This window comes from Pongo pygmaeus, chromosome 3, assembly GCF_028885625.2.
Source record: "Pongo pygmaeus isolate AG05252 chromosome 3, NHGRI_mPonPyg2-v2.0_pri, whole genome shotgun sequence".
NCBI lineage: Eukaryota > Metazoa > Chordata > Mammalia > Primates > Hominidae > Pongo > Pongo pygmaeus.
In genome coordinates, this window is record NC_072376.2 from 35488681 (window position 1) to 35500755 (window position 12075).

The 12075-nt window shown below is 33.3% G+C and overlaps 1 protein-coding gene across 9 annotated transcripts in view; it reads right to left on the reverse strand.

Annotated features, from left to right (window-relative positions):
* ARAP2 (ArfGAP with RhoGAP domain, ankyrin repeat and PH domain 2) overlaps positions 1–12075 on the reverse strand; it is a 247505-nt gene that overhangs the window by 134880 nt on the left and 100550 nt on the right. For all 9 annotated transcript variants that reach the window (XR_010126032.1, XM_054484483.2, XM_054484485.2 and 6 more), the window contains one exon: positions 920–1083. Coding sequence is in view for 8 of the 9 variants with exons in the window: in XM_054484483.2 (XP_054340458.1) it covers positions 920–1083 (164 nt within the window). In the remaining variant the exon portion in view is untranslated. The remainder of the gene's footprint in view (positions 1–919; positions 1084–12075) is intronic.

Sequence of the window (12075 nt, forward strand, 5' to 3'; positions counted from 1 at the left end):
AGCCCTCTCACTATTAGTACCTTCTTTTCAAATTAAAAACACCCAAAGACACCTCTAATATTAGGAGAATAAAAATTTTTAATACAATCCAAAATATCAAATCATTTTCCACTTTTCCACATTTGTAATCTAAATAGATGGCATTTATCTACAGGTTAAAAGGGCTCATGGTAACATTTTAACATTTTTACATTTAAAATAGGGTCAAGAAATTTACAGTATGAAAGACATATGCAACAAAAGGAATTTGAAGAACTCATAACCATTTGAAAATAAACATGAAGAACAGAGGATATCTTTCAGGCATATCTAAAATACTAACATAGCATATAAAACTGACATGAAGCTGGACCATGGTACAGATCAAACGTATTTTTTATTTGCAAACTATTCATTGAAATATCTGTTGAAAATGAGCACAAATTGTGAAAATTAATAGCTATGCTCCTGAATATAAACTACACGCACACTTTATGTATGCCAAAGAAAGCAAATTATTTTACATATTGTTCCACAGTTCATCACTTCTAAAAACATGCTTAGATGTGTTGTGTCCCCGTAGGCTTTAATCTAGCCTTGTAATCTCTGAAAGATAGTCTTCAATCTACTATTTTTTCTTACTTGACTAAAACATATAATCTACTATTTTTATGTACATATTATAATTTAGATTATTTCAATGTTATTTAATATTTTATGCATATAAAGGAAGGAGGAAATGGTTAAAATGTATAGTTTAAATGAGTCTTATTGGGAGAAGGAATGGTAATTAGCTGAACCGTAAATCTGCCTTTATTTTTCACTAGGATACTTACAAATATAAAGGGTTTTAATTCAGTCCAATAGAGGTACCACTTAAAAACCTGTAAGAATGATACGATCAGTTCTAGGGGTTGAATAAAAACTCAGTGATACTTACCATACTGTGTAACAAATGCTATACAGCTGTTCACTATAATGGGAACATCGTTTTTGCTGAGCTGCTGATCTTGTAAAGCATTACCATCTGTACCTGCTGCTTTTTCAATTGCAGTATGCCAGACTGTGAAATCCAACTTGGTATGCCCATGGATGTATAATGTTCTGTAAAGTTTAAAAAGCATTTCAAATTATAATTTTGCTCTTTAAAAAAAAAATCTTACTCCAAGACAGATTACCCTAAAATCCACACAATCGTGCAAAACAAACTCTTCTTTTATCTCATCCACCACGAGCTTCCACTCAATCCCTCTTTTGCCTGTATAGTCATGTCACTCCATAGCATTGAGGAAGCTCTCTGAATTTATGGTCTCACTTCCTTTCATTCCCCAGCCTCTTTTGTTCTCTTTCTGAATAACTAAACTAAAACCACTGTGGCAATCACCTGTGACTTCTAACAGATACTTCTGGTTATGTTTTTCAAGGTTTTAGAATTGTTGATTTTATTTCTTAAAAAAAGAAAAAAACTGGCATCAAATTTGAATTTTATAGCATAATTCTTTCTGGATTTTCCTCCTATCATTCTGGTCACTTAGTCTCTTTCCCAATCTCCCTTCCTCTTTCTGAATGACAAAGTCGTAACCTCAGCACACACAAAAGCTCCATGGACTCTCCAGGGACATGCCATTCAGGCCAGTAGTTTCATCTTTTCACATAAATTAGTTTACTTCCAAATCCCTATCTCCAGGCTGTAACTTTCATAAATCAGATCTCCATGTGACTGAAAAGCAGGAGAATAGAGCACCTGAGAGTGGGAATGACAATCAGACTTTTTTAACTTAAATTTTAGCTCTGCCATTTACTTCCTGTGTAACTTTAGACAAGTCAACCTTATTTTTGCTTCAGTCTCATCATTGGCAAAATAAATATAATAATAGCACCTAGGACAACACTCAATAGATGTAACATTAATGACTAATGTATAAACTATACTACTAAGGAATATTTATATTTGAGCATCTTCACCTTAATGTGCAATAAGCATATCAAAGCTTTTGCTCTCCCATACCAAGCTTCTGGCACCAAAAATTTTCCACGTACCCCACGAGAAATTTAGGATTAATTAAGTGTAGATCAGTCTCTTTACCCAACCACTGCCACATGTCTTCAGTCACAAAATTCTGTTGAGTACAGTTTCCCAATGTATTCACTCTGTCTTCTCTCCTTTCCAAGACTGCCTTATTTCAGATCTTCATGTTGTTCCTTCAGGTCACTACAGCCCCTCCTTACAGAATTCCTTTCCCAATTCTCAACCCCTGTAATCTCTACTCCTCACTATTGCCAGAATGATCTAAAATGCAAAGCTAATGACATCACTTCCAGATCACTGTCTTACAGTTCTTGAGTTTTCAAGATAAAAAGTCTTCATAATCTAGCCTATATTTTTACCTGCAACTTGATCTGTCATTCTCCTTAAGATACTCAGGAAACATAAACACACACAAATACATACATACATACACACATACACACACACACACACACACACACACACACCCCTCCTGGATTTTGTAATACATATTGCCTGCTCTTTGGCTGGCTACTCCAAACCTTCCCCCAAAATTATACTCCAGGTAAAACTCCTTAACACTGTTCCTGATCTCCCTCTTATGCTTAGTATGTCACAGATACTCCTTCTCAGTCTTTCAGTGGTGGCTTTGTCCTGCATCGTATCACTTTCTGTAGCTATCTGAATGGTTTAGCCACGAAACTCCAACCTTTACACAGGCAAGCAAACAAAGTATTTCAGTATTTCAGTCATTAGCATAGTGTCTGGCATTTAGTGGATACATACCAGTTTTAAAGACCTATCACTAGATACAAAATTTGCTTTAAAACATAAACTAATTGTTGATGTATTTTAAGTCTATTTACACCAAAGTAAAATGATATAATCTTGATTTCAGACTTGACAGGGCTAGTTTATATTCAACCCAAAGAGGCATGAATAAACCACATGAATTCTGGGGCTTTGGGGGCCAGGGGTGGGTAATAAGGAACGTAATCTTTTACATTTCTGATAATCACTGTACCTAACATAAAAAGAGAAACAAAAAACTTCCTTTCTTTCCTTTGTTTTCTTTCTTGAAATGCTCCTGTAAGAAGACAAAGATACCTGCACCTTATCACACTCATTTCTAACATCTGAACTTGCCATAACTACTACTGTTTTACTAATACTGGTGCTTGTAATCCTCATCTCTTGCTTTTTGACATCTTTATCTATTGTTTCTATTTTCCACAGCACTACAGCAGTCCTGACCTCCAGGTGTTGTAATTTTCTTTTTGAAGAATTCTGAAAGTTTCCCTAATACACCTGACATGCTACAGCCTTTTCATTGATCTTATATCATCTTTAGCTCAAAAGCATTCTATTGCTGGATGTATTTGTCTAACTGAAATTATATAACTCAGATAATTTTTTGAGAAATATCAAACCTCTTGATTACGTGAACTTAATCAAAATTATGTCTTGCTATATTCACAAGTTTAGGTAAAGAGAAAAAAAAATTTTTAAATAATTTATCTAATAATTGAGCTTTAAATATGATATAAAATCTTTGTAACTATTTGCTTATAAACAACTACAATGGGTGTTTTAGCAAGCAGTGAAAGAAATCCAAAATACAGTGGCCCTCCTACAATATGAGTATAATTCTGCCATAAACTGTGACATTTTCAAACTTCAAATTTTCTTTCTAGTCAGAAAAAAATCTACTGATGACGAGTTGAGCTGTCTCCTTGTGAATTAGTGAAGAGTAGAACTTTCTCAATTTGTCAAAGGGAGAATCCCAAAATATATATGTAGTGCAATAGATGGTTTGACATTTAATAGCATTGGTGCACTAACTTTCCTCTCTGATGCTTACCTAAAATTTGTGGACACTGAATAAAGCATCGAAAGATATTTTCAACACAAATGCTGGACGACTTTGAGATTTCAAGTGTTATCAGATTCACATTCCTGGATTAGAATTCCAAGGAAACATTTACTTATATCCTGACAATCTGAAAAGTAATGCTGATGAACTCTAATTACAGAGAAATTAGTTATGCTAATTGTCTATTTTCTAAGCATAAGTTCCAAAGGGCACTTCAAAGCCATATAAAGAAAAATTCTTATTTGCTATAATGAATCAAGACAGTTCAATAAGACCTTAGAAACCAAGTCCTAGGACTAACAAAAACAATTATATTAAAACTGCAATATAATAACCATGAAGCATAAACAATCATATTTGAGCCTAGTCTATGACAAGAACTAGAAGTGTCTTCACAAATAATAGATCAATAAACTTGACCACATAAAAAATAAATATGCTCATATAAAGAAGATTTTAAACAAAACTGAAAAGCAAATGAAATAACCTACAAATATGGCTGGAAAATATAATATCCTAAGCATTTACACAAAAATAAAATAGTAAGTCCTCCACAGAAATACGGTCATCAGCCATGGAAAGGTAAGTCACAGAAAGAATTAGCCGATGTAACCACAAACCAGTCTAAGAATCAAATATATATATGTGTGTGTGTGTGTGTGTGTGTGTGTGTGTGTGTGTGTATCTCAGTTCTATCACACCTAAGATTCACAAAACAGAATTTCCTGAGCAACTTATTACAAAGTCACACTATTAGAATGGACACACACACACACACATACACACATATATATGTAAAATCAATGATGTGTCAAAGGCAATTTATCAAAGATCTAAAATGCATAATGTTCATCACTGGAGTATAACAAGATGAGCATAGCATTTTAAAGACTGATGAGATACTCTAAAAATAAATTTGAAAATATGTTCTAAGAATCTTAAAATACGTATGCATTACTTTTGACAATTAGTTCCAACCACAGGACTCTTTCATAAGTACATGATTTGAAATGAAGGCACAATATCTGTTTCTTTCAATATATTTCTGTCCCTCTCTCATGCACATGTGCACATGCACACAAACACATGCATTTAGCCGAGCATTTCAAAAATGGAAATAAGTTGAAATCCCAAAAACTAGGGAAAGGTTAAGTGATTTAGCTACATCCAGAGATATATATTATAAACTTAGTACAATGAGCAGAGAATGCGTAATTGCACGTATGTATAAATCCAATTGCATTTCCTAAAATGTTAAATTAACTCTGGGTAGAAAACTCATGGACATTTTGTTTCCTTCTTTATACATGTCTGTGTTTTTAAAAATGTAATTAGAAACAAATCACATAAGTCGAAGTTTTGACTGATCCCTTGAAGGAAAAGATATTTAAAGCCGTCTGAACCACGCCATCTTAGACTGTCATTGAGCTTTTGAGCCAGAGAACTGGAAATATCTCTGCCAAGTTTTTTTTTTTCCATATATGACTAGGAAACTAAGAGCCAGAAACAACATGTTTGAGGTATCAGAACTAGGTGGGAATTGCACATTTGAGCTACTCAGTACTAGCCTAGTTCATGAGCCTTCCTTTACCTGAAGAATCAGATCTCCATAATTTAAAACTCTGGTCCTCAAGTCCAAAAATACTTATTCCAGAAGTGAAATGCTGATGTGTATTTCTGTTGCCTTTCTTCTTAGTCCTATCACACCTAAGATTCATGAAACAGAATTTCCTGAACAATTTATTACAGTCACACTATTAGAATGGACATGAAAGATGATCTACTAAAGCCACTCATAACAGAAGACCTATTTCTCTTCTTCAAGACTGTACACTTACATTCTGCCTTGAAAAGCATCCTAGGCATGTTGGAAATGTAATGGATAGGACTTTGGAGGATAGCTTTAGAAGGGTATGCTGTGCATTTTTCTTTACATTTCCTAAGCAACCTCTCAAGGAAGACCCTTCTTCTCATCCAAATAAGCTTTTGGGTTTGTTTTCTTCTGGAAAAGTATGAATTGTGTTATTTCAGTGAGTGATGTTTGGTCATTAGAATTTTTAATGAACTCATTTTAAGTGTATGGTTTGAAATATTTTTGCAAATGTGTACACTTGTGTAACTACCACAATGATTAATATGTAGACCATTTCCATCACTCACAATGTTCACTCATAACTCTTTGCATTGCATTCCTCTCCCCACCCACAATCTTAGGCAAGAACTTATCTGCCTTCTGTCACCATTCATTAGTTTCCCAGCTCTAAAGCTTCATAGGAATGGAATTATACAGTATTACTCTTTTGTGTCTGGCGTCTTTTACTCAGCACAATGTTTTTTAAGATTCATTCATGTTGTTGTTAATATAGGTCCCTTTATAATGATAATCAGTACTTCACATATGAACACATACCATACTCTGTTTACACATTCACTGACTAAAAATCATTTGGGGTCTCCTCACTTTATATTATAAATAAAGCTGATTTGAATATTTGTATAGGAGTCATTTTGTGGACATATATTATGATTTGTTTTGGGTAAATACCTAGCAGCTCATTTGTTGGGATGTATAGTTAAGTGTAAACCAACCGTATTATTTTAAAAAACAAAAACCTGCTAAACTGCTTCCCAAAATGAATGTACTATTTTACAATCCCACCATACTTGCCAACACTTTGCGCTGCCACTTTTTTAAAAACTTAGTTTTTTCAGTGTGATCTCACTGTGGTTTTAATTTGTATTTCTCTGGTACTTAACTTTACATGTGCTTGTTGGCTATTCATAAACATTCTTTTAGACATTTCTATTCATCATTTTTTGCTATTTTATTGGGTTTTTGTCTTCTTCTAGTTATATGTATTCTGTCCATGTTTTGGATATGAGTGCTTTATCAGACACGTGTATTTTGAATAGCACCAGTGTATGATTTCATTTTATTAACCATGTTGCTTAAAGAACAAATTATAATTGAGTTTTTAACTTATAATTCCAATACTTGTGATTTTTTCTAATTTCCTTGCTTTATCATATTAAACCCGCAATATTAAATAGAAGTGGTGGGAATAAATATGTTTGCCTAATTCCTGCATTTGAGAGAATTTTTTGATTATATCCAATGTGTTAAATTCATTGGTATGAAGTTGGCCATAATATTTTCTTATATTTTAAATATTAAACTGATGCACAGTTTTATGACACTGGTGATTTGTATCTTCTGTCCTATCTTCTAGTTAGAGTTTTATCAATTTTCTTAACTTTTCCAAAAAAGGTTAAAAATTTATTAAATAAATTGATTATTTCAAAGGACCAGCTATTGGTGGCTCAGATTTTTTAAAAAATATATTCCATTTATTCATTCTTTCTACTGTCTGTATCAATTCATTCTCTGAACCACTTTGGGTCTAATTTGCTCTTTTTTAGATTTTTAAGGTAAAAGTTTAGAGGATGGATTTTAGATCTTTTGATTTAGTGTAAGCATTTAAAGCTTTCAACTTCCTTGTAAATAGTTTTATAGCTCCATCACACAATTTTGATGTTATGATTGTATTATCATTGATCAAATATTTCCTAATTTTTCCTGTGACTTCTACTGTGAAGTATGGGTTATTTGGAAACATGTTTAACTTCCAATTACTCTGCAATCCTTTCCAGAATAAGGCAAGTTATGAACTAAATTCAATAGAAAATACTAATAGAGTATCGATCTATCTTTCCAGGCCCATTGTCACATGCGTCCTCCTCAAGCATTCAAGGTTAAGGCCAACCCATACTGAGGTTGTTTCTAGCCCATCCTATTTCTCTGAACCTATTATTTCTACCTCTTGGACTACCTTAGTGTCTCAGGCCCCTTCATTTTTTCCTACTAAAGTCCTTCATTGGATTGTAGATCCAGTTAAAAATACTTTTCTTTAAAAAACAAAACAAAAACAATACACACACACACACACACACACACACACATCTTAGAGGGATTTGCTCATTCTTTTGTCCATTTTTTCCTCATCATATCATACTTATTTCTTCACAAGCTTATCTCCTGGTACATAGAGGTACTTTGAACTAACTGAAACAAAATTGTTGAAGCAAATAATATACGTTTTAAAATCTACCTTTTGTTAATAGACATACATTCCCTTCATCATAATTTTCTTTAACATAAAATCACTTAATATTTGTTTTATAATAGTCTCTTTCTTTTTTAAAAAACCTGTGGGAGTGGTGAGAGAAGAGAATCTCTTGTTCGCCTTGGCAATACTCAGATTAAGCCATCTCTAAGAATTAAATCATCAGAAAGTTACAAAAGCAGTCAAGCTTATATTGTGGGCAATAGGCTACTGTTTAATTTGCAATTACATGCACAATTTAAAAACCACTTTAAGATAATTCAGCCTCTGGAGTATTGCTAACATATTAGCTGCTATAAAACACATTCAAGGGGGAGAAAAGATCATATGGAATAAGGTGATAGGAAATAAGAAGTATTAAACTTAGGGTGTTAATCTCCCAAATTGAGAAAAGTAATCTGTTCCATAATTGTGAAACATATTGATAAAGTGTTTATTCCCCAGTGTTAAGCTTCTTTATGTGAAGAATTTGCAATTAAAACTGAAATGCAGTCAAGCTTGGGAGACATCAAGTGTATTATGCTTTATTACATATCAACCAAAGAATCTAAAACAAAAAAACACAACTAGTCTTTTCTGTTTCTGATAACACAGTTTACTTATTCACACTGTGTTTATTAGAACCAACAATGTTTCAACAAAAGCATAATAAGTGTCTATGGCAATGGGCATGCAGCTATGGAATGTGAAATGGTAAACACAGTAACTTATTTCTTAGAAAAAGATATGCAGAAGATGTGGGTTAAAGTGCAAAAATAGTTCTCAAATTTTGAGAAAAAGATGTAATTTCTTGAACATTTCAGTCAAAGTGATGATACAATTTCCTACTGTCCAGGAAAATGCCTTCTGCCTTCCTGGTCTAGAATATTTGCTAACAAGAGATATTTGACAACATGATTTTTTTTTATTTGCACAAACAGTACTAAGGCCTAAAAGAAAAGCACAGAATCTAAGTCCCAATAACAACATCAAATAGCATGCCAGAAACCCCTAAGTGTAATCAAGAAAGCTTTATTTTCCAAAATAATTTTTAAAGTATACAAAGAATACACATTAAAACGACACCATCTGGAACACCTTCTGTTTAGAGCTTTTTAGAGCAAAAATGCTCTGTGTGTGGAAAATATTATTGCAATATTTTTCTGTCTAAAGACACTCATGCTATGCATATAGAGAAAATGACCATGAAGATTAAAATATCTATCTAAATAGTGACTATATACAGGGGATAATTATCAATTTATGAACATTTCCAGTTTAGGGGGTTCTTTCTCCTCCTTGCCTTTAAGAAACATTAATGTATTTTAGCATTTTAATCAAAGGTAGATAAGAACAGGAAAAATATGTGAAATTAATTCATTAAATTTATGTATGATTTACATTTCTGGCTCAAGCTGTTACTAGCAAAAATATAAGGTTCAAGCTTATAGCTGGTTGGTTTCTCTTTCTTTCAATTATTCACACTATCTCTATAGGCCATGAGTATAAATAATTGGAAGTTGTTTTACTTCCAAAAGCCACAATTTTATCTGTCACTGACAAGTCTAGCAGAATCTACCATTGCTGACAGTCATCATTTCCCAAAGGGCTAACAGATCAAAAGGGAGATGAAAACAAGGGTGGTACAATGAAATTTTCTCATTTTGGCATGGTATTGAAACAGCTTTTCAACAATCACAGCTATAATTAACTAGCTATGTTTGAGTACTGGGAGAGAAGTGCATATTCTCTATCTTGGCAAATGATACTATCATTCATAGCATCACCCAGGCCAGAAGCTCAGGGGTCATCACTCTTATCTCCCAGTTCACAAAGCAATTGAAAATTGACTGGTATCTCTCTCAACATTCCAGTACCACATGGAGAAAACTATCAACATCCAAAATCATCCATCAATTCTTCTTTTCTTACTTCTGCAGTTGAGGGATCTTGCTCTCTTGTTTGTACTCTCTCTTAGACCTTCAATCTCTCCCATTTTGTTTCTTTTCCATCAAAATTTAAACTTGTATAAGTTCAAGCCATCTGAAAACAAACTGCACATATATACCCTTTCTGGGTTAAATCCCTTACCTCGTTAATCCTATGAATCTCCCTCCAGATATCTTTGACAAAGTGACCTCACCAGCTGTCTCGGTTTACTCAGTTTCCATTCTTAATCTGATCTAGTACCTGCCTGTTCACTTCTGCTCTCCCCTAAGTCACCAGATGGACTCCAAATCACTTATCTCATGGAGTATGTATTCTCACTGGGCATGTCCTTCTGTCAGCACTTGACGTTTTTAACTGATCCTTCCTTTATGAGACACTCTCTTCCTGGGCTTTGTAACACTTCGTACTCTCTCTTAGTTTCTGGCCTCACTCTCTGAGGAAACAAGCAGCTACTTCTCCCTGACAAATTCCCCTAACCCAAAATGATGTATAGTCATCAAAGCTCCAACACAGGACTTCTTCCTTTCTCTTTCCATAGAATCACCCTAAGTAATTTCACTTTCTTCCTTCTTTACGCTGGTAACTTCAAAATCTGTATCTCCAATCTGTTAATCTTTTCATGAATATCTTATCCATAAAAAATAACTTTCTCCCATCAATTTATTCTTAGATGTCTTGTAAGAATCTCATGCTCAACATGTCTTAAACTCATTATCTCCCAGGCTCTCTCCCAAACCTGCTCCTTTTTCCACTATTTCCTATATGATGTCTATGTAGTCACAGAATACACAAACATATGCTTATATGTCTATGTAAATAAGTAGATATGAGACTGTTTTGCACCATACAGGGTGCTGTGCCTGTCACGTATGTATAGTCTTTGTTCTTGTTCTATCAGGGTTCATAACCTCACATTCTCGGCATCTACTGTGCAGATTTTTTACTTTTATGCACACTGTGGACCTCCCTTCTCTCCATTTTCAATTAGGTAGGAATTGTATGGACATGTTTTCTAATAATTTTATAAAAATGTTTTCTAGTAAACATTTTTATTTTTCTAATAAATGCTTAAATATTGAATTCTAGTAACTTATAGTGTCTATCCAGACTCCTAGAACACTTGTTGATTTAAACCCTGAGAAAGAGCTCTACAAAGGTATTGGTAAATTAATATTGAACACTTGATTTTTTAAAAAATATTTAAGTTACAAATTGACCTTACTTTAACTTCAAAATGAATTATTTTCCTCAATATCATACAGGCAAAAGAAGGCTGTTTAAGTACTTAAAATAGGGCTTGGCACATGGTAACTGCCCCCATTGTCATCATTGTTATTATCAGATGATTACTGATTTGGAGTAAAAAGGAAAAGCAAGTAAACCAAATACAGAAGCATGTGAAAATATAATTGCTTTTAAATGGTGGGTATGGTACATTAGCTATGTGAAGAGATTTATGGAAAATAACTTGATTATATTTATCCTCACATTTCTCCCACTCCTGTTATTACTCTTCACTTTCATAAAAATACTTTCAACATAACTTGTTAGTAACACAGTAGACAAAAACTTTCAATTACCAAAAACGTTATTAACTGTCTGTGACCATTATTTTGGAATTTCATTAGTTTTCTACTTTTCCATGAACTCAAAAATAATATTACAAATGAATTTCATCTCCTGATTTCTGCAGTCCAGTGGTAAGATCAAAACGTACAAAATATCAAAATATTTAGTGCTCTGGCTTCCGTATCTTCCATTTATGAGGGGGTGGACTGCATGCAGTAAGCACTAAATAGAATTACATCAAACTGAACCATTCTAATCCATGTTTGCTACATTTTAATTAAAACCTATGTATCATTGGTCAAATACTCCATAGGTTAAAAAAAGGGTACAAAAATACCTTGGTTATAATAACCTGAAAAAATGAAAAGGATAAACACAATTGTTAAGCTGATACTTGTCTATTTGTTTAAGAACATAAGCTCTGAGGGGTCAGACACCAAGTTTGTATTGTTTACCTTTTTTATTTTCCTGCCATGGAAGTAGCAGTCAGTAGGCATTCCACAAATATTAATAAATGATTGTAAAACTGCATTTATGCTTGTATTTTAATGTTAAATCCTATCTATACCTAATAATTCCTCATTATTTCTGGA